The sequence below is a fragment of the Salmo salar genome, chromosome 09, assembly GCF_965601325.2.
Source record: "Salmo salar chromosome 09, fSalSal1, whole genome shotgun sequence".
Taxonomy (NCBI): Eukaryota; Metazoa; Chordata; class Actinopteri; order Salmoniformes; family Salmonidae; genus Salmo; species Salmo salar.
Window position 1 is genome coordinate 12,359,154 of NC_138299.1, and position 24,431 is coordinate 12,383,584.

A 24,431-nucleotide genomic window follows, 5' to 3' on the forward strand; every position below is an offset into this window, starting at 1 on the left:
TTGGCTGGGTAGCCCAGGACTGTTAATGAAAGTCTGCAGTTAGTTAAACATATCAGGATAAAAATGACAGCGTAATACTTTTTTTTAATTCAAGGTGACTTACAATGGGATCAATATTCCAATAATACTGTGGCTTATCATACTGGATCTTCCTTATCTTGTCTCCTTGTGTGTTACCCCTTTAATTAATGCTATATAGCCAGATAAAGCACAGGGTTGGTAGTGCAGGCTGCTGTGTTTTGTTGCTATATCTAGTGGGTGCTAAAATACCACTCTTTTTCACTTTTGTCTTTAATACATTGGCATATTTCAGATAGTATCTAATATCTATGGAAATACCTATGGTATTCTGCAAAACATTTTCTCCAATGTTGAGAGGGCTACTAAATCGAATCTTCTCATTCTCCAAGAGGGAGGTGCCAACCTTGTCACACATTATCAATCATTGAGCACATGCTTTTTCGTGACTAACACATCCATAGAGGCAATCATATTTTTCCATCAACGTTCCCGAGCGTAAGGGCTTTCCATTACCCACACCCTGAACCCCCCTCACTCTAAAATATCTGACTGAACTCACACGTTTACGTCTATGATATCTCCACTGAGGATTCTACTAACACGTTCAGTTCATATGCTGGGTTAGCATCCTGGGGAAAATGTAGCGGTGGGAGGATTGTTCCTAAAGGCTATTTGAAGCATTACCCAGCAGGACCACCACTGTCCTCTGACTCAAATGAATGAACAACGTGCCCCAGAGATACACGTTCATCTTTCACATCCATCCATCTCAGCGGATCCCTTCTTTTATACACCAATTCAAATGCATCCCAGTTCGAATCAATCTGCCTTCCATTGCTTTGGTAGTGGGGCTTTCTGGGAATTTCTCTGTGACAGGTTGCAACTTAGGGAGTTCACAGAACTGTCAGTGTTCTGATACGGGTTTATAGTTCTTAAGCTGATTCAGTCCAAGCTTACAAAGCAATCTGCTCACAAACGGTTACTCAGGATTACACTCAATTAAGGTGAATGGAGTCAGCAGCCATGGTTGTAGCCCGATAGTCCTCCCCAAAGTCTTATCCATTTCTACAATTGGCTGCATGTCAGCCAGCTAAGAGCATATTGAAAGGTCTGCCCCTCTAGGACCCATGATGTACTTCTACTGTGGTACAGCATATGCTCAAACTGGATTTGATATTGAGAGTGGGATGGAGCCATGTCCTGTTTTGCATTCTTTGCTATATGAGCAGACTAGAATGTTCTGGCACAATGTCTGTATGTCACCACTGCCTGTCTTCTCTGATATATGACATTTGCCACTCCCAGTGAGTAAAAGCAACCCCCATCCAAATGACAACAAGTGGACTTAGAGTGTATATGGGGAGACAGCGGAGGTACTGTACCTTCCAGCTCCCTCCGCCTCCCTTTATTAATCTCATGAAGATAGTGGTCTCGCTGTCATGAATATTGAGTTGCAGCTTATGAAATGCAACATTGCAATGAAAGATTGGTTTCCAAAGTGTTTCCATGCGAGACAAAAAGTGTGTGAATCTTCAAACAATAATTTACAAAATGTCCATATATGTGTAAATGACTTGTCATTTGTGTTTTACAACCATAAAGGAACAGCAACTCATGGTTCAGAGGCATACGCAAAGTTATATGAGCCCTTTGAAGTTTCATAATTCTGTGTATTATACTATCAGCATTTCAGATGACCAAATTGTCACGTCCTGACCATAGTAAGTTGATATTTTCTATGGTAGAGTAGGTCAGGGCGTGACAGGGGGTGTTTGTCTATGTTTTGTATTTCTATGTTCAGTTTCTAGTTTTGTATTTCTATGTTGGTGTTGTTTGGTATGATCTCCAATTAGAGGCAGCTGGTCGTCATTGTCTCTAATTGGAGGTCATATTTAAGCTGATGTTTGTCCCACCTGTTTTTGTGGGTGATTATATTTGTGAGTAGTGTTTGTTTCTCCTCTGCGTCACGGTTTGTTGTTTTGTAAATTTCAGTTATTTAATGAATTGCATAGTTTCACGGATTAAATAAATATGTGGAACGAAACACACGCTCCACTTTGGTCCGCTCCTTTTGACAGCCGTGACACATCTATTGCTGAAATACTACTAGTATAACAAATATACTACTAGTATACTACAGAGTATACAAAACATTAAGAACCAGGTGAAAGGTGACATCCAAGTGAAAGCTATGATCCCTTATTGATGTCACTTGTTAAATCCACTTCAATCAGTGCAGATGAGGGGGAGGAGACAGGTTAAAGAAGGATTTTTAAGCCTTGAGACAATTGAGACATGGATTGTGTATGTGTGCCATTCAGAGTGTCAATGGGGAAAAACAAAAGATTGAAGTGCCTTTGAACGGGATATGGTAGTAGGTGCCAGGCGCACCCGTTTGTGTCACAAACTGCAATGCAGCTGGGGGTTTCAAATCAAATCAAATTGTATTGGTCGCATACACATATTTAGCAGATGTTATTGCAGGTGTGGCGAAATGCGTGTGTTCTTAGCTCCAACAGCGCAGTAACATCGAACAACACACAACAATACATACGATATTAGGAAGGTGTTTCTAATGTTTTGTATACCCGGGGTATATCACTATACCGAATGTGTTACTGAGCTGCATTGTGTAGTGTGCTGTAGCTCACGAACAGATGTTAGTTAGTTGATTGCATTCCAGGGTTGTGAGTGAGAGGATTCCCTGGGTGGGGGTTAGGAGGACCCACGATGTACTTCTACTGTGGTACAGCATAGGAGGGGATGAAGTGTGGGGGTGGGGTATGTAACTAGGAGACAAAGAGATAATGAGGAGGTTTGACATGTTCCCCTGTCAGAGAATAGTAAAGGACTGAGGCACCCTATATGCCTGGGCTTGTGAGAACGAATCCTCTGGGAAATCATAATGAGTATACCATTTAGACATTACCCCAGAATGATGTCATTGGGAGTCTATTGCACACTTCCTGATGTTCAGGTCTTAAAGGTGGCTTTCAACAATGTGGTTTTAAGAAGTAAATCAATTAAGTCATCCAATGGCTTGATGTCCTTGACGTTTTCAAGGTTAAGTGAGACTGAGAGTAGTCAGTCAGAAGCTTTCAGTTTTCCACACACAAGTGCACAGAATTAGGCTTAGAGCAGCGTTTCCAAAAATCTGTCCTCGGGATGCACGTTTTGGTTTTTGCCCTAACACTACACAGCTTATTCAAAGGATCAAAGCTTGATGATTAGTTGATTATGTCAATCAAATGTGTAGTGCTTAGGCAAAAACCAAAACATGCACCCCTTGGGGTCGTGAGGACCGAGTTTGGGAAACCCTGGTCTAGAGATTAAAATGGATAAAGCTGTCTAATAAAAGTTTATCAAGTCACTTCACAGTTTAGAAGTGGTAAAAATCGAAGATAATTTTTACCACACACAAATGACATCATCGATCATAACATGCAACAAACTGAGTCCTCAGGAATTGTAATTCGCTTTTGAGAGAGTGCAAGAAACAATTCATATATTTTACCTGCAAACTGAATTACTATTGATTAGGCAAGCTGTAATCAAAGGTGACCTATGCCCTAATTGACATTAAGCAGTTAATCCCACATTGAGTTGAAGAAAGCAAAGCAGTCAGCATCAGAGCAATGTGACAAACAGGCAGAGATAATACCTGACCAGAGATGTTGTAACCTTTTAACAACCACACATTTGATAGGGGACACATTTAAATCCAGCTTGAGGATTGTGGATCTTTATTAACTCTTACTACAAAATACATCATCAATCAATGTTTATTCACTTATAGCCACAGTTAGTGTAATAACAATATTGACAATGATAACAAGAGGTATGGGGATTCATAAGTCAATTCTGAGTATGAAGATGCAAGCTGATCTGTTGAAGAAGCTAGCAAGAAAAAGTGAAAGGTGCTAAGTGTTTGATAATGATGACCCGAAGACATCACATTTGAGGCACCGCCATCTGTGAGTTATTAATAAAGAGCTCACTATCAAACCAGCCTGCTTATACCTCTGTCTTCTCTCTGCAAGGCGTTCGCACCACAGAGTGACTTTGTGTAGGGAAAGTAAGAGAAAGTAGCTTTGGGTTAAAAATAGGTTTCCTCTAAGATTACAGGGGTTTTCAGAATAGCATTTTTCCTTTTTTTTTCAGGAACTACCCCCCCTCTTCTGTTTCCCTCAGTATAGTTCCATTGTCCTATGACCTTGAAGAGACAGAGAGCTCATTCAATTCATGCATACATTTTGTCCATTTGTCCAGCAAGCATTGCTTTAGCCTGCCAACAAAACAACATATTTAATCTATCGAAAGGCCAACACAATTGTCTGTCAGGCTCTTTCAGAGTAGCCAGGCATTCTTATTTATTGTGGCAATCATACCTTCTTCATGTTGGTGCAGTAGTGATCATGTTCAAAATGAGAGCACATACTGTAATGTTATATTCTTTATATGTAATATCAACTTGTTAACATTCTATTTGAAAGTGGAATATGATTGTGTGGTTCTTTTACCTGTTAGTTACACAATCCTGGGTATGAATGAAGCCCTGACAGTGGAATGAGGAAAAAGTGACATTACAACCATCTAGATCATTGCTTTGGCATGATGTTAGTTTCCCATAACAAGGAAGTGCCAAGTCAATAAAACTACATCGGATGTGTGGGCTTTCTCTGACCAGAATCGAAGACAGAGTGTACCAGAACCCTACCCTGTGGGTCTGCCTTTTCAATTTAGGACCCAATGGTATCATAAACATTCTTGCCAAGAAACCTTTAATACAGAATGACGTCTGCTTTTGGTTACTGTTCTGTGAGTCTGCAGCTGTCCTGGATCCTAGATTCTGTGTAAGAAATACTCTATACTGTATACATGTCACGACTTCCGCCGAAGTCGGCTCCTCTCCTTGTTCGGCGGTCCATGTCACCGGCTTTCTAACCATCGCCGCTCCATTTTTTCATTGTTCCATTTGTTTTGTCTTGTTCCCTGCACAACTGGTTTACATTCCCTAATCACACTGCATGTATTTATTCCTCTGTTCCCCCCCATGTCTTTGTGTGAAATTGTTTTTGTTACGTGTTTCGTGTTACGCACCAGGCTGGTCTTTCCCCTGTATTCCGTGGTATTTCACGAAGGATGTTTTAATTGTTAAACATTTGCTTATTTTTGTGACTGTTTCGCGCCTTGCACTTTTTACCTTTGGCTGGAGGTTTTGACGCAGTGGCGTCTGTCTGTTTTATTGCCTCTGCCTCAATAAAGTGTGCACCTGTTCACAACTCTCTGCTCTCCTGCACCTGACTCTCCACCAGTAGCGCACAACCTTGACAATACATGTGAATGATGTATCTCTACACTGCAGCAGGATGTCATGTTACAGCTATGTCACTATTCCTCACCTTATTTTGAAATAAGAAAGCAGTTTGGCATACACTATGATGTCAAATGAAATGCAGAATCAAGGGATTGTTGAATGTGTGTTCAGAGCACATTTGAAATTCATATTTCAAAGAAACTCTCGTCCAGCAGTGCCAATACCTTTGTCATACATGGATATCTGCTAGAGCAAACAGAGTTGGCTTTCCGATTTGATATTCAGAGCGCCCGTTGTTTTGATTCACCTCGGATCCATACTGAAGATGCCCACCGACTAATAAACAAGCTTGTGTTAGGTTTATTAGGCAGACTGGCAGCTTCTGACTTGGAAGCTCTTCATGTGCTTTGGCAAAAACTTGGCAGTGAAAGACAACAACAAAACATTGAGGCTTCACAATATTGACACTGGTTTTCATCCAAGACTATATACATGATATGTTGGCTAGAAGAAAAACTTGCCCTGTAGCTTCATTTTCAAACTTTCGATGGGTCTACACAGGGACTGAAAGTAATCTAGGTCCCAGAGTTTCCCGGTGAGGTGATGTGGTCAAGAAAACTCTTGGCCTATACAGAGCAGAGTGAATGAGGATCCTTCCGACCATATCTCAGAGCGTGACTATGTGTAACAATATGAAAGCATGTTAATAATCAAGGGGGGAGTGTGGCTACCTTTGGCCTCAGTGCTGTAACTCTGGGTAGCAGATGTTCATTGGGATTGTGCTGAACTCAGCCCAGTGTTGTGATTTTAAAGGCTGCCCTGGGTTCCAGCCTGCCGCTGGGTCTCTATTTATAAACGGTGGCGGTCCCGCCGAGGTTGAATGAAACAGGGAACGTCAGCAGATTCTTCATCACAAAGCCCAGGAAAAACACAAGCGTTAGGGAGCTGAGGGAACTACAGTGTTGGAGAGACTATTCAAAACACCTCAATGTATAATGATGGAGCTGCTTTTTTAATACTCAGCTATGTTTGTGGTAGAATATGAAACTTTCATGTCTATTTCTGGGTTGTTTCTCATACAAAACTTGTCATTGTTTTCTCCCATGAGAATATTCTGCTCACTGTTTCATGGCAGTGCTAATGCGACTAGTTATAATTGGTGTATGCTTTTCTTGTGGCGATAATAGTCCTCTTCTAATTATCATTTTAATTAGTATTTTGGTGTAACGCTAGCATCGACATAGTAGAAACTCCTTGTCAGTGTTACATTAGTAAATGTATGTTTCTTGCACTGATTCCAATACTCGGCTTCCCTCCATAACCAAAGGTGGACACAAAGAGGAAGCGGGGAACATGATGAGGAAGTGAACTGGAAGTGATCATTGTGTCATAGGAACCTTAGGTAAAGCCTTGAGGTCTGCCTGTCTGTGTCTGCCTATCTCTCTTTCCTTCTCTCTGCATCTCTCTCAATCCTTCTACCTACCTATCTCTTTCTCTCTTGCTCTTGGTGAATTATGCCTACTGAAATGACAGAAATAGTCCATCAGGATCAGGGCTGACATTACAAAGTTGAAGTCAACCTGCTCTCCGGAGCCCTACAAGGAATGAAGCAACAGTGTTATCATACATTCTGATACACATTCTACAATAAAATAATAATGAAACGAGAGGGGAATAGACATCTTTTTGAGAGGACTATTTTCTCATGACAGACAGGCAATAATCTAGAGAACGACATGAATATGAATAACTGACAGAAGCTGCCGTGACGGATCCCATGCATGACAACCAGTTCTACACAGCACAACACAGCCACCTGCTCATGTGAAGAAAAGGGTTTGAAATGCAAGTCTCCAAAGGATTGTTTGATATAGCATTGTGAAAAGGAGGCTCTTGTGATAAAGACTCAAATATGCATTTTCTGCATTCAACACTGTATTCAAACAGATCATGATTTCCACAAACATACAAAGTACGTATCTACACTGAACAAAAATATGTAAAGTGTTCCATGTTTCACGAGTTGAAATAAAAGAGCGTGCAATTGGAATGCTGACTGCAGGAATGTCCACCAGAGCTGTTGCCAGAGAATTGAATGTTAATTTCTTTACCATATGTCTCCTCCAACTTCGTTTTTGAGAATTTGGCAGTACGTCCAACCAGCTGATTGCACCCAACTCATCGGAATCCACACCCAGTTGACTACTTTAAAATGGTGGATGCTCTCAATGGCAATGTCCATGCTAATATGGATTATACCCACGATGAGTGTTCTCTCTCTATGAAGCTCTTTTGCAAATGCAAATGCCCCATAAAATAATTTGTGCTTTGTAAGTCAAGCTGATGCTAATAATTATTTGCTTTCCACAAGCTTTCATTTTATAGCCTTTTAAAGATATTGAATTACGTTCAGTTGAGCAACTGAGTAGGTATCTCCTTTTCCAAACAATAAGTTCACTTTTTAATTGTAATTTAATGTGTATGAATTAAGATATGATTTAGTTTCATCTTACAATGAATGGAAACATAATAATGAACAGATTGAGTGCTATTTCAATACTTCAGTCAGTTTTAATCCATTTGAAAAAACCTTTCTCAGAATGCCACTGTAACGATGACTGAGACCACTCCTTCCTTCGACTCTGATTGGGTCACATTCACCAGCTGGTGTTCCATTGGATAGTGCACATCCATTGAATCCCTCCTTCTTCACCTTTGTCAATTTCTGCACTTTCATTGAAACGTCTTGTTGTTTCCCAGGCTAGGAAATAAGTTCACAGGCTTTATTTGAGCTTTGGAAGACAGAGGGCACCACCAGAAGAGAAAAGCCTAGAAGTTCTTTTTTTTTTGGGGGGGGATTTCCCTGGAAGTCGAGTGGGACCCGCCAAACTGACGGGGAAGTATACATTTTAGAGCAGTGAGCCATCGAATCGAAAAGGCTGCAGTAGCAACCGAGGTAGAAGCGTGCAACATTGTTGCAGTGAGGCTGTGACTGCGCGGACGAGGGGAATAGCACACTGCAATGCTAAACAGGAGAGCATTTTATCAGACTTTTCTACTGTGAACTTTTCTCAAATTCGAATTAAACCCCTGGTGTTTAACAGGAAGACGATATATTTTCGAAAAGGAAAAAGCATGCCGGACCAAATTACAGTGTCGGAGTTCGTGGTGGAGACAAATGAAGATTATAAAGCGCCGACGGCTTCAAACTTCACCACCAGAATGTCCCACTGTAGGAATACCGTGAGTGCTTTGGAGGAGGTGAGTGGTGAGGTGAATTCTGAAAGCGGAGGCTACTTTCAAGGTCCGCGTCGCAGGACACGACAAAAGGTTATAGCTAACGCATAACTTAGACCCAGTTGTAGTTTTCGCAGGTCGGTTCTGAACGTACCCTGAGGTAATTGACAAGATGCTGTCATCGCAGTAGGCTATTTTATTCATGGTTGGGCGTTTTCATCAAGCAGGCTACTAGCTCCGTTTGTCCCGCATTGCTCTCACACAGAGGAAAGTGGAAACGTATCTTCTCCAATTAGGCTACTAATCGTCATTGATTTTTTTTTTTTACGCAGCTTCTCTATTGTTGCTATTGTGTGCATAATAGAATAAAAGCCAAAGAGTTATTGGATTATAGACCTGCGTAATGGGAATTCGCCTCTTTTGTTTACTTGGAGACTAACCTCCTTTAGCCGTTCGTTTACAATCAACGAGTTCAAAACGAAACGCTTGGCCCTAATGATACATTAACTTCAAATAATAACCCGTTTCCCAGGGAAACATGGACAGCACAGTGGAAAGTTATATCACGCAAACAATGGCTCTGCATTTTGTTTTTCATGTCTATTGAGGAATAGAAGAGCTTTGCAATAAATGTGGCACCTGTCTCTCAAATTAAGTATTTATGTTAGGCTACGCCCGAAATACTGTTTTTACTCTGGTTTATTAGATGGGTAAGCTTCATCAAACTTGCAGGTCGTTATCAGAAGGGACACTTGTGCTTTGTTCTATGAAAACCTACCAACACCACCCATCTCTATGCAGCCAACAGAGCTCTGAGCCTCGCCCTGTCAAATGATATAAATAGCATTTCCCACATGGGAAGCTTCGCACCACAGACTGCGTATGCTCCACTTCCACATATTACTAATCACATAGCTGTTGTTGCCTTTTGAACAATGGCTAATGTCAGCCATTTCTGAAGTTATATAACAAGTGACCAGCATTTGAGACCAGCAACATTTTTGAAATATGCCTGCTCCATTCTTGGTTGTGCATGAGGAGACCCACCTAAGCCCTTGATCATCTCCCTAAATCTGCTGTATTGCCATTGTTTGCATGAAAGGTGTGCTGCTAAGCTTCCTCCTTGTAAGTAAGAATTTCACGGTAACCTCTACACCTGTTGTATTTGGCGCATGTCACAAATAAAATTTGATTGGATTATCATGCATGTATTGTTTTTTAATTGAACCTTTTATTTAACTAGGCAAGTCGGTTACGAACAAATTCTTATTTACAATGACGGCCTACACCGGCCAAACCTGGACGACGCTGGGCCAATTGTGCGCTGCCCTATGGGACTCCCAATCACTTCCGGTTGTGATACAGCCTGGATGTAAAGATGTACACTGAACAAAAATATAAACGCAACATGTGAAGTGTTGGTGCCATGTTTCATGAGCTGAAATAAAAGATCACAGAAATGTTCCATAAGCACAAAAAACGTATTTTTCTCAAATGTTGGGCACACCAGCCCAGGACGTCCACATCTGGCTTCTTCACCTGCTGGATTGTCTGAGGGGGTAGAAGGGGGTGTGCTGAGGAGTATTTCTGTCTGTAATAAAGCCCTTTTGTGGGGAAAAAAACGAATTCTGGTTGGCTGGGCCTGGCTCCCAAGTGGCCCTCCCAGGCTCAGCCCCTGCCCAGTCATGTGAAATCCATCGATTTAGGGCCTAATGAATTTATTTCAATTGACTGGTTTTCTTATATGAACTGTAATGCAGAAAACGCTTTGAAATTGTTGTCTTTATATACACGTGTTCAGTAAAGTAGTTACTTCGGGGAAGAAATGCTGCAGGAGGGACAATGGGTTCACGCCAAGCAAAGTTAGTCAGTTTGTCCTCAATACATACGGACAGTATCTTCTTTCAGTGGTACAAAGTTTTCTCTCTCTTAGATGTTAACTGACTTGAGGGAATAATACAGCTGGACATCAAGCCTCAAGCTTTGAAGGCATGTCATCAGAATAACATCCTGGCATCGGAGTTGAGGCTTTGATTCCAGGCAACCTCAGACATTCTCTACACACCTGTACTAGAGAGCTATAAACTTGTGCTTCTGGAGGTGTGAAGGAGGCAGGCAGCTGTTTAAAGCTGACAGGTGATTAACCTTTTCTACAGAAATCTGAAGGTGTAAATGGTTAGATTACATTTGGTGTTGAGTGGTTATGGCCTAGCAGGGCCAGGAGTTTTTCCGAACCGACATGTTATATAGCCTATAGGTAACTGTTCAGCGCTGTCTGTGGTGGTTGTGTAGATGTTTCTTGCAGCCTGCTCTGGCCTAAAACCTTCAGTGTCTCTCAACAGTATCTTGGAGAGTGTCTCTGTGTGGAAACAGATTATTTTAATACATTTTTTTTTTTACATTGACCTTTCCTCACTGTAGCAGGGAAAACACAAGTGCAATTGTTGTAAGGGCATGTTTTGTCTCAACTGAGGACAGGCACAACACAACCTTTTTAAAGGATGCAAAATAGGGACTAAGCGACGAAGTATGCGAAGATGAAAAAATCAGAATTTAGATGCACTATTGTAAAGTGGTTGTTCCACTGGATATCATAAGGTGAATGCACCAATTTGTAAGTCGCTCTGGATAAGAGCGTCTGCTAAATGACTTAAATGTAAAAGTAATCAGAAATGCACTCAAAAGGTGCCTTGGCCCGCAGCAGTGCTTTTGAACACGACAGTGTCATTTCTACAGATTTTCCTTCTTACTGCTCTAGTAACGTTATTAATGCGCTATGAACAAATGCAAATCGCATTTGATGAATCCAGTTGATTTAAGCAGGTGAAAGGTCAAGGGTTTTTATTCTTGTTTTGTGTGTGGGGAAGTAGGCCTAATATGAATTGTCATGTCTATCAATGGACACCACCACGGGGCACTGTCAATCAGAGAAGCAACTTCCTATTAAATGAGGTAAATAGACAACAAAGAAAGACCCAAGTGCTTTTTGGTTCTCTATTCCTCACCTCCTTGTTGATGACTAAACAATAAAGACCCAATTGTTTTATGTTCTTTACAAACAAGTATTTACACATGACCAATAGGCTACATCCCTGTTTGAGTGCACGAAGGATCTCTGATAGGGCTGTTTTGGATTCCCAAGCAGTGTGCTGATTCTGTGACTATAAAGAATTGTGGCTTGCTATAAAAGTGCTAGTGTCTCCATTTTTTATTTTTTTTGTCCTTGAAAGTTGAGGACTGTGTGAAGGTAGCGGGAGCTGAACACATCTAGCCGACTCAAGTCTGTATTTCAGCAATGAAAAATGTTGACTGTGCAGCAGATGTTTCGCGATATGTAGAATAACCGTTGTCATTCCCGTTTTTAGAATTGCCTTATTGCTTGTCACGTTGGTAATTTAGGCCTACACATTTTGGCGTCCCACATTTTGCGTTCCCATTAAACTACGCACTTTTGTGCATAAGTGACATTTTAGGAAATGTCATGTGGGAGTTTTGTCAGCACGGTAGCAGCAGCAATGACACGTGATTCCATGCAGGCTGTACTTGTTGGAGTGAAAGATTTTAATTCTGGAAGGGGTGAGAATTTGTGTATCTAGATGGCCTAAGTTCTGTTTCAGGAGGGCTGATTCAAGAGGTCCAGCAGCCCCACCAGACCAGTCCTGTTTGATGACAGCTTGTCTCGTCTGAGTGCTCTTGAATCGTTGATATGGGCCTACTGCCTCATTCTTCACATCCCTCAATCTTGACTGATGGCATCGATCGGGTCTGTTCAGATGAGCCCTCTAGTGTTGCACAGAGGGGAGATACTCTATCTTTGAGACACTATACAACACAGAGCTTAATGGGACCTAGTCTGTTGTGTGATAAACCAATTACAGTGGACGGAACTTTTTAATTAGGTTTGTGGCTGTAAAAGCTTTGTCTATCATCCCCAAATAAATTGGCTTAATGCATCCTGCAGAGGAGGAGCCTCTAAAAGTGCTACTCGGATTACCGTTCTCTTAAAACCACAACTATAAAAAAACAGTTTGTCCACTAAGAGGCTGTTTGCCTTGTCATTAACCCCCCCCAAGCCTTGTTTTATATTAGTCTGATGATCACATACGTTCTCATTTTGAGCAAGCAAGTCTCAGACTGTGCTGATGTTACTTTGCTCAGAGTTCAAGAGAAATGCACAGTGTTTTGAAAGGGGCAATGCCATCACAGAACATTAGGGAAAGTGGGATACCTAGTCAGTAGTACAACTGAATGCATTCAACTGAAATGTGTCTTCCGCATTTACCCCATCCCCTCTGAATCAGAGAGGTGCTGGGGGGGGCTGCCTTAGTCCACATCTCATCATCTGCGCCCGTTAGGGTGTGGACTAAGTGCTCAGGTCAAATGGCACTCACTCTAATGTATTCAGAGTCAAAATATATCATCACTTATATGCCTTTCGTAGAACTAAAAAGATGTGAAAAGAATGGCACAGACGGTCTTAGTTAGTTATTTGGAGCAGTCTTGGCGTTGCCCCTGGCTCTGCCAGCAGCAGAACGAGGGCAAAGTGGGATCAAAATGAATAGCCCACTCCTTTGATCTGATTTATCATGCATCCACCCCCAGATCTGGCTCAGAGGGAGAGATGTATTTTGTCTGATAAGTTAATGTTCTCTTCACTAATGGCTGTTGTTCAATTACGCTCCCATTTTAACTGCTATGGCAGGAGTTCAAGACAGGAGCCTTTTTTACAGTAGACTAGAGGCACTGGCAGAGATTTGCTTTTGGCCTCTCACAACGTGACTGAAGCCTCTGACTGAAGAACTAAATTGCTGGTCCTACTGGCTATCAGCGTTGAACAACAGGTGAGTTATCTAGTTCTTAGACATGACTTCTAGTTCTTTTGGTTTTACGAAACCATGTCATCTCCGATTTATGGGTTCCAAGCAAACTGCGGTTTCCTACTCCAAGGTACGTGCGGGTTAGCACATCCAGTGTGAAACCCACACCGTGTTGCATAAACGGCGCCTATCCTTTGTGTTGGCCTGTAAATTGGATGACATTTCATGTGCTCCGATAGCACCCGTTGTGCACACACGGGCCTTCATTTCACAGAGAAACATTCCTGGAATCTGAGCATGGCAGCACCCCACACAAGAGTCCACAATAGGGGGACCAATGGTAGACCAGGCTCATTGACTGTGTCTCTCACCCACATCCCATGCTGCTCATTTTTCTCAGTTGAATCATGGATATTTATAGCCTGCGTTTTGCATGGACATTTTTTTGTTGTCTTCATGTACATTACATTTCTGTACCCCCCCCGCTATTTTATTCTGGCACAACTCTGTCCATCATGTTGGTATTCCAACAATGTGCTGGTGATGCATGTTGTCCGACTGCATTGTTCTGTATGGAGATTGAGAAGTATTAGGAGATTGACAGTGTTGTTCCTGTAATCTGGGGACAACTGTTTGCTTGGTTAACAATGAGGAAGTGGCCTCCACTCCATACTCAAGTGGCTTCTAATTGAATTCTTGAAGATTTTGGAAAGCAGGAGAAATGGATGCCACTGATATCCTTTCTAAAAGACGTCAATACTCTAGCGTCCAGCCACCCCAGGCTCCTCCACTCTGCCAAGAGTGTAATCTGAAAGCTTAACAGCAATGTATCCCCGACCATATCTACAGACAAAGAGTAATAGGTTTTTCTCACAGAGCCTGCAACCGTGTTCCCTCTAGATAAGCAGCCTGATGGTGTGTCCGACAACCCTTCATTATGGGTTGTGTTCCCGGGCCAGTGGAAGGCATAGCCTCATCTACTCAGAGATTCCTATGGCCATTCCAGGCATTGTCCGCGGGAACAGCCAGCCAGGCTGGACTGGAACGAGCAGCTGTGGGGCAGAACAGGGGGCATGGAGGAAAGTTTTTAACAAGGCCTCAGACACAAGGATTATGCATGCACACGGAGACAATCCATGAGTAATGAATTACCTTAAGGACAACACAGGAGGACGTTTGCCTAGTGAGCTGCCCACTGCCAGCCACCTTGGACTGCATATCTCTCTTAAGGAGCTTATCATACGTAATGTAATTGAAATGTCAGATGAACTTGTGGATCAGATGAACTTGTGGATAACATTTTTATGAAAGTTTAAGTGTTTTTTTTTTTTTTTTTTTGTCTCTTCAACTTAGTCTTTGTTTTTAAAAAATGAGACTAAGGCTTGAGGCAATGTTTTATTTTTTTTCTTCTACAGATTCACTTCAGTCTGTTTAGCAAATGGGCAGAAATGCCATGTATCACACAATGGGAAACTATGAAAAGTAATCTCCTTGCGTGTTTCCTCCTTGCCGTGCATTAGAAGTGTGAGGTATCTCATACAACTGGAGCGAGAGGCAGCAGGCTCCCTGTTATCACCCAGTCTCAGGCTCTCTCTCCCGGGCCTTCCTACAAATGATAAATCCTCCCGATGGGGCTAAACAGTGGGAAGAGGGGGGGGGGTGGTCACGGTACTGACCCAATCATTTTGGGGGGGCTGTCCTCCCAACTGGTGAGCCTAGGCTGTTGGGATACAATACTGCAAGCAAATCTCTGTGGTGTGTGGGACATTGATTGGGTGGGGGGGTCAGAGTGCACTGGCCTTTGTTGGGAGTGGGGTTACATGGAAGTGTGGAGGCCCTCTGTCAGGGGGCCTGCCAAAGATTGCCGTGGACAGCTCCTTTTCAAGGCCATTGTTCTCTGACAGTCCACGCCTCTTCATTAATGAACTCCCTCATTGATTTGTTGCCGTGGCCTCTGCACATGCAGTTTCTTCAGGAATCTTTGTAATTGTGTTGCTGGGTTGTCGCTTTCACTTAAGAACACTGCAGTGGGCTCATGGAGGACGGGCTTTCAGATGTGTTCCCCCTCAAGCTTTTGTTAGGTTCTGAGAAGCTGGATGTAAGTAAGCCATCAAGAAGGCCAAATGTCTTATGTAGTCATAAATGGATAGATTGTTTTCTTTTTTTACATGATTGGAAGTGCTCTCAGCAATTATGCCCCTTTAACAGCTTTTCTACGTGAATCAACAAAAGAGAGATTTAAATTCTCTTAAAGGAACTCTTTTTTTTTAGAAATGATCTAAGGCGTCCTTGTCAGGTTTTGATATCCTCATGTGGCTGATATTCTAGTTTCCTGAATGTCTTTCCTCTGACTAGTTCCATTTGTCAAGCAAATCGGGCTCCCAACTGGGAAATTTAGTGCACCCCCATTCTTTTCACATACTGTAGAGCTGAAAAAACCGACAGCAATGTGTTGCGAGATTTCAACTGTTCGTGCATCTCAAAGAACTCTATTTTTAACACAGCTGAATTTCTTATGCCTCTGCCTAACGTGGTTCTGTTGCGGTACCGCTCTTCATGTCGTACTCCTTGAGACGGTCCTGAAAAACATCAAAGGAGCTTCATACAAGGATCTTGCATTCCTCTTCATAGCATCCCTTCCACAGCACTCTGGCTCATATATGTTTTCCAAAATCACCAGTTGATTTTTCCAGGGGAACGCACAGTCTTCTGCCTTGTCCTTCAAGCATCCTCATATCCTCCTTGTATGTAGCTATGACACTTTGTCTTTGCTAAGTATCCACCATGATGCCAACACATTGGTAGATGTGAGCAGGCCAGAAACTGTTTACGTTCACTGGATTCTTTTGTTGTTGTTGCAAGACACAGTTGGTCCTAATTTACACACTCCTCCCTCAAGCTGAGTTTATCAGTCCCCTGCTAATTTATAAACTGTTTTAAGGGAGTATTTAACAAACTCACAAAAATTCTGCTGTCGGGTCTCTTTCCTGATTCCCCCTAGGTAGTTGAAGCTCTCTTTTCCTTCAAAGCTCGATATTTGCATTGTCACTTGGTATACCCAGAATAGTATACCAAGTGAAATTCGAATCCTGTATTTCCAGTTTAACAGTTACTCATTGTACTGCCTACCAGAATATGCCCACTGAGAGTGGATGCGGGTCACTTAACGGTCTATGTGTGATTTAAGTAAAAGTGTACTACACCCTTGGGGTTTGGCGACGCTCCCTGTTTGTCTTTATTTGACCTTTTCACCTTTTTGAGCTCTTTGGTAATTGATAATCATTGAGGGCTGAGGAAGAAGTCCCACTTGCCCCCACTGCTCAGTCACCTCAATCTTCAAGCACATCACATCAATAGTATATATTTTCAATCGGTCCCTGTGAGTCTGTAGTGTTGAGATGGACAGTTCTCACACGGTCTCAAATAGCCACTAAGTGTTGAAAAAGCCCAAATCTGAATGCTTTTGAGGCATGCCCCATCTTGTCCAGTGTTCACAGGCAGTGGTGGCTCATGAAAGCTGAGAATCATCTTGCACCCAAACCCCAAGTGCATTATAACCTGTGAGAATATGCTCCGACTAGACCAACTGGAAAGTTTGTTGACGATGGCTGAAGAGCCAATTTGCGATGGGGAATTTTGGACCTCATATGTTCGAAAGTCTCCAGATGACACAATAAAGCCCCATTGAACACAAATGAAGGGTATATGTCTTTTTGAAGGGGTCAATTGAAGGGCAGAGGGTCAGTTGGATGGAAAGCGGTTTCTCCAGACATAAATGGAACCATCCATTGATGTAGCCTAGCGTGACATGAGTTAGCTCGCTACAGCAAGGCTTCGGCACTAGCTGGCTTTCTATTTCAAACTAGGGTTTGTTTTCTTTGACGGTTTTAGTACCTCAGTTTATGTCCTCACCAAAGTGTGAGTATTATTGCTGGCAGGTGGTGACTGTTCAGGTCCAAGGGTACCCCCTTTAGTACTTTTTACAGTTTTCACTGAGGAGTAGTAAACCACCAAATGCCTTTTGAGTTAGTTTTGGACAAAGTGCTGTTGGAATAAGTCCAGCAGTAAGTTGTACATATTTACCAGGTTGTCAATGTAAGCTGGTACACTTGTTCTCAGTTTACCATTTTGTCCAGTGTTTTATTTTTAATTTTTTATATTTTTTTATATTTTGTGTTCAAATTTGCATGTACTGCACATTTAATCCTGCTCAACATTAGACTCCTCTTTCGCTGTCTAGTTGAGTGGCCTTCAGAGAGGTGTGTGTGTGTACTTGACTCATTCACTGGTCAGAAGCTGCAGGGGGCTGGTCTTATGACACCAGTAAAGAGAGAGAGGGCTGTTTTCTCCCTTCTCTTTGCTAACCTTCCTCCGCATGGCTCTTTAAATACTCCTAGCGACCATAATACGCCCAGTGAAGACACTGACTCTTTGAGCGGGTGGACTTTTCCACAGTCCCCCCCCAGGCTAACTGCATGCATTACTGCTCTGTGTTAAACACCGGAACCACGGCTTGTTAGTGGTCCCTTTAATGCTTCACGGGCCTATTCCAATATTTTACTGAGTTGCTCCAAATTGCTCAAAGTTGTGAATGAAGCACTTGAAAGGTTTCCCCCCCTTTTTATTTCTCATCCAAATCACATACAGTGAGTGCATAGACCTGAAGCAGTAAAGCACACAGGGAAATGGAAGTAGGCTGTGCTGTTTCCTTTGTTCAGTACTCTTCATCTCAGGTGTGCACCTGTTTTCGGTCCGACTCGTCTGCTATGCATTTCAATTGTTAAATGACATCAGTCTTCTCTAGAGCTCTGAAAAGCTTTACCACAAGGCAGCTCCTTTAGTCTCCTGCCTGCTTTCACGCGCTCTCAACTACGCACTTCAGTCATGAACCTATATAAGGGGGATGTGTGTGTGTGTATGTAGGTGACCGTGCGGTCCTTTTTAGTTATTTTTTTTAGACGGTGAGGGAAAAAAAAGAAACTGCTCTTGATAGTAACGCTGCTGTTAAAGACGCTTTAAGTATAGGCCTCACAGCCTTTGCCAGAGCTTTGACGAAGGCCGTGAGGCCGATAACAAAGCTTATTAAAGAGCAGTGTTTTCTCATCTTATTCAACTGTTACCATGCACCTGCAAACAAGATAGCTCAGATGTGAGTGCCTTTAAAAAAAATTAAAAATAAAAAAAAAAAATGGATACAGTTTCAGTCAAATGTTTGGACACGTACTCATTCAAGGGTTTTTCTTTATTTTTTAATTTTTTTTTACATTGTAGAGTAATAGGGAAGACATCAAAACTATGAAATAACGCATGGACTCAAGTAGTAACTAAAAAAAGTGTTAAACTTTTTTTAGATTCTTCAAAGTAACCACCCTTTGCCTTGATGACAGTTTTGTAAACTTTGGCATTGGGGAGTTACACCGTTGGTTTCGCCTTTCCCGAACCCGAAAAGTCGAGTCGTGCGTCTCTTCTGAAATATGACCCGCCAAACCTCGCTTCTTAACACCCACCCGATTAACCCGGAAGCCAGCTGCACCAATGTGTCGGAGGAAACATCGTTCAACTGACAACCTAGGTCAGCCTGAAAGTAAAAAACCCTCCCCTAACCCGGACGACGCTGGGACAATTGTGGGCCACCCTATGGGACTCCTGGTCACGGCCGTTTGTGACACGGCCTGGGATCGAACCAGGATCTGTAGTGACGCCTCAAGCACTGCAATGTAGTGCCTTAGACTGCTGCGCCACTTGGGAGGCCCATGGTCATATGTTTTTAAATGACTTGCATTTTTCCCACTTTGTTTCATCTCCTCCACCTTTACTGTGTGGTTGACTACACCTTATGGAGAAAGCTGTGTGTGCAGGAGAGTGTCTTTTTGTTCTCTTGTGTGTATCCGGGGTTTGTGTGCGCTCGCTCAAATGCATCTGTATTTGAGTGTACGTGCATGCAATTGCGTGTTCGCATCCAAGCTAACTAGAGTAGCTGCCGGCTTGCCATTGAGTGACCGGACCCCTGCTGTGATGCCAATTGGTCGGTCTGACGTAGCAGGTGAAGCACATTCAAAGAAGGCACCATTAGGGAGGGGGAGGAGGTCTGTCCACCTCAGCAGTTACAGTAATGGGCTCTCTAATGGCCTACTCCCCAGAGTCATGGCTGCACATAGAGACATCATTAACCAGACCTCTCTTTGCCCTGTTTTAATTCCTCCCCCCCCCAGTCTTGCTCCACTTTCCTGAAATATGACTTCCAGCTAAGAGGTAGCCAGTAGCTTCTGTAAAGACTTCCAGGAGTGACACTCTAGTGTGTACTTTAACTGCCACCGTCAGGAGGGGGAGGTTTCAACACAGTACTGAAAATGAGTGTTGGAGCGCTGTGCGTCAAGTCTCTCACAGTGCATACAGGATTTCTCTTCTTTCACACAGACCAGGGTGGTGTAAAGTAAACCCTATTGCTTCCCAGGCCCAGCAGACTTTTCCCCCTTCTTTTCAGGGTGTTTGTTTTGACTTTAACATCTGGTGCCTCTATAAAACTTGGATTAGAATCAAGCCCCCCCCCTCCCCCCTCCTACCCCCAATGAATTAGATAATTACCCCAGACTGCCTCCTTTCTTGGCACTGTCTCAATTCGTGTCAGACTGTTTCCTTGTATGACTCCAGCATGGGGGGGATTTGGGGGGGGGGGGGGGTGGAGTCAGTGACGTGTAATAAATTGACACCAGACGGGAACCAGACGTGTTGTGGGTGTCCCTCCCTACTCCCTTCCATGATCCTCAGCAGTTCAAAGAAGGTGTGGCGGCGAGGTTGACCGACTAGTCTGAGGCCAGATTACGAGAGCTGGCTGTGTGGGTTAAAAAGTGCCAACCCCACACAACTGCTTTGTTTTCTCTGGGTGGGAGTCTGTCGTGGTGGGGTTCCGGCTGCTCGATATACGGTCATCAAATAGTACCGTGACAAGAACAATGAGTCAGGGTCGTCCCTGACACTATCCGATGTGCAAGCATCCAGGAATGCTTGTTATTCTGTGTAACTAATCTAATCCTGGCATTCTGATTAGTCTCTTCCTCTCTGGGAGTGAGAGCATATTGTCAGCATGTCTTTCTCATGTCGCTTATTGACCAAAACATCTTCTCTTTTTACTCTTCTTGCCCAGTTCCAACTCCCCTGGCCTTACGAGGGCCTTGGAATCAGCTGTTGACATGAAATATGTTTGCCTAGCTACCCAAAGTCATTGCTGAGGCCAAATGATATGCCACAATCACTGACGTTAGTTTCTCCTCCACAATGAGTCTGGATCTAACTTTACTCCCCTATGATTCCTAGAATGGAAATACAGTACCATCTAAAGTTTTGACACACCTACTCATTCATGTGTTTTTCTTTATTTTTACGATTTTCTATATTGTATAATAATAGAGAAGACATCAAAACTATGAAATGCCATAGAAGCATGTAGTAACCAAAACAGTGTAAAACAAATCAAAATATATTTTAGATTCATCAAAGTTGCCTTGATGACAGCTTCACACACTCTTGGCATTCTCTCAGCCAGCTTCACCTAGAATGCTTTTCCAAAAGTCTTGAAGGAGTTCCCACATATGCTGGGCACTTATTGGCTGCTTTTCCTTCATGCTGCGGTCCAACTCATCCTAAACCATCTCACTTGGGTTGAGGTCGGGTGATTGTGGAGGCCAGGTCATCTGATGCAGCACTCCATCATTCTCCTTCTTGGTCAAATAGCCCTTACACAGCCTGGAGGTGTGGTGGGTCATTGCCCTGTTGATAAACAAATGATAGTCCCACTAAGCACAAACCAGATGGGATGGCGTATCGCTGCAGAACGCTGTGGTAGCCATGCTGGTTAAGTGTGCCTTAATCCCACACACACACACACACACACACACACACACACACACACACACCACCACCTCCATGCTTCACGGTGGGAACCACACATGCAGAAATCATCTGTGAAGCATTTATTTAGGCTGCAATTTCTGAGGTGCAGTTAACTTTAATGAACTTATCATATCAAAGTTCTTGAAAGGTTCCGTATTGACTGACCTTCATGTCTTAAAGTAATGATGGACTGTCGCTTCTTTTTGCTTATTTGAGCTGTTCTTGGCATAATATGGACTTGGTATTTTACCAAATAGGGCTATCTTCTGTTTACCACCCCTACCTTGTCACAACACAACTGATTGTCTGAAATGCATTAAGGAAAGAAATTCCACAAATTAACTTTTAACAAGGCCTACACCTGTTAACCTCTTACATCTAGATGTTCCGCTAGCGGAACACCGCTCCAATATCCAATGATAGGGCGTGGCGCGAATTACAAACTCCTCAAAAATCCCAAAACCTCAATTTTTCAAACATATGACTATTTTACACCATTTTAAAGACAAGACTCTCCTTTATCTAACCACATTGTCCGATTTCAAAAAGGCTTTACAACGAAAGCAAAACATTAGATTATGTCAGGAGAGTACCCAGCCAGAAATAATCACACACCCATTTTTCAAGCTAGCATATGTCACAAAAACCAAAACCACAGCTAAATGCAGCACTAACCTTTGATCTTCATCAGATGACAACCCTAGGACATTGTTATACAATACATGCATGTTTTGTTCAATCAAGTTCATATTTATATCAAAAACCAGCTTTTTACATTAGCATGTTTTGTTCAGAACTAGCATACCCACCGCAAACTTCCGGTGAATTTACTAAATTACTCACGATAAACGTTCACAAAAAACAATTATTTTAAGAATTATAGATACAGAACTCCTTTATGCAATCGCTATGTCAGATTTTAAAATAGCTTTTCGGTGAAAGCACATTTTGAAATATTCTGAGTAGATAGCCCGGCCATCATGGCTAGCTATTTTGACACCCACCAAGTTTGGCACTCACCAAACTCAGATTTACTATAAGAAAAATTGGATTACCTTTGCTGTTCTTTGTCAGAATGCACTCCCAGGACTTCTACTTCAACAACAAATGTTGGTTTGGTTCCAAATAATCCATAGTTATATCCAAATAGCGGCGTTTTGTTCTTGCGTTCAAGACACTATCCGAAGGGTGACTCGCCGGCGTGTATCGTGACAAAACATTTCAAAATATTCCATTACCGTACTTTGAAGCATGTCAAACGCTGTTTAAAATACATTTTTATGCGATTTAAAAATATATATATATTTTTTTTTCTCGTACAATAGCGATAATATTCCGACCGGGAGACATTGTTTTCGTTCAAAGACTGAAAATGTAAAATGGACTCTTCACGTGCACGCCTGTGTCATTGTTCTCAGATCGACCACTATCCAAATCCCCTACTGTTTTTCGCCCAGGGACTGCAGAGTCATCATTACCCGTTCTGGCGCCTTCTGAGAGCCTATGGAAGCCTTAGAAAATGTCACGTTACAGCAGAGATCCTCTGTTTTCGATAGAGGCTATAGAAGGCCAAGAAATGGTCAGAGAGGGCACTTCCTGTATAGAATCTTCTCAGGTTTTGGCCTGCCATACGAGTTCTGTTATACACAGACACCATTCAAACAGTTTTAGAAACTTTAGGGTGTTTTCTATCCAAATCAAACAATTATATGCATATTCTAGTTTCTGGGCAGGAGTAATAACCAGATTAAATCGGGTACGTTTTTTTATCCGGCCGTGAAAATACTGCCCCTTATCCTAAACAGATTAATTGAAATGCATTCCAGGTGACTACCTCATGAAGCTGGATGAGAGAATGCCAAGTGTGCAAAGCTGTCATCAAGGCAAAGGGTGGATATTTTGAAGAATCTCAAATATAAAATCTATTTTGATTTAACACTTTTTTGTTTACTACATGATTCCATGTGTTATTTCATAGTTTTGATGTCTTCACTATTATTCTAGAATGTAGAAAATAAAGAAAAACCCTTGAATGAGTAGGTGTGTCCAGACTTTTGACTGGTACTGTGCATTCTAGATTGACTGATTGGTTCCAGAGTCCGATGGGTTGGGCCAGAACACACATGAGTAAAGCCAATACAGTATGTATATAGGCAGAAATTGCTTCTCCAATAGAAATCCCAGATCAGTCTTGTAGGCAACGTCATGGCGATGTTGGCTAGCTCATGCACAGAAACATCTGGTCTAACGGTCATCTCACGCCGAACTGCGCACGTGCAGGCCGTCAAATCAAAGGCACTCTTTCGATATAAAGTTGTTTCTGACAGAAATGAAAACGTGTCAGTTTGTCACTTTCACAAGGTTATAGTAATAACATGTTCAACTATTTCAGACATTGGCTCAAATGTAGGTTGTACCTTTTTTAAGAAAATGAACAGCTAAGGAATATTTTCATTATTTTTCTCATTGACTTCTCAAACCCTGGCCTGGTCTGTTTGGTCTCTTTCGCACGCGTTCCTGGACCTCTCGCGATGTTGCGCTTCTGGGTTTAGAAACTCTGTAGTAAAGTGACGTTTAGAAAATGTGTCATTGGCTCCGATACTCTTGATTGGTTAGAGATGATCCAATCCCTGAGGACTTTGTTTTCTACAACACCCTTCATTTTTGTTTTCACCACCAACTTTAGTGATTGTAGTCTCAGATTGTAGTCTCAGACTTGAAGTATGTAGCGAACGATAGCAGCAGAAGGATTCAGGTTGTGTCTAGGTAAAAAAAAAAAAAATATCTCTGGGTTTTGACAATCTAGCCAATGTGATATCATTGCCTGAAAATACACATACATTTTAAGAAAACTACTTAAAAAAAATCTATTGTTTTTCAACCCAAAAAATCCCCTGATTTTCACAAACAGCAGAAGGTGCATTGAAATGTACACCAAACCCACGAAGATACATACAATGGATGCACTACGAAAAACTCATGAAATATGAATGACCCTCCCCAGCTGATTTCTGTCCATGTTTTGGTTTGGGAGACCTTGGATAATGTAAGGCAAGTGCTTTAGGTGTAAGGCCTTGCCTCACCTTCCCAGCTCTGAGCTAAACCAGGCCCAGACAGCAGATGTGGCGGCCTGTGTTGGTCAGCCATTC

The 24,431-nt window shown here is 42.3% G+C and overlaps 1 protein-coding gene across 4 annotated transcripts in view; it reads left to right on the top strand.

Annotated features, from left to right (window-relative positions):
* Nucleotides 1-8,065: 8,065 nt before the first annotated feature.
* The window catches only part of asap2a (ArfGAP with SH3 domain, ankyrin repeat and PH domain 2a), a 107,708-nt gene continuing 91,342 nt past the window's right edge, over nucleotides 8,066-24,431 (top strand). For all 4 annotated transcript variants that reach the window (XM_045723378.2, XM_082955629.1, XM_082955630.1 and 1 more), the window contains exon 1: nucleotides 8,066-8,599. In XM_045723378.2, the coding sequence (XP_045579334.1) occupies nucleotides 8,474-8,599 (126 nt within the window). In that variant the 5' untranslated portion in view covers nucleotides 8,066-8,473. The remainder of the gene's footprint in view (nucleotides 8,600-24,431) is intronic.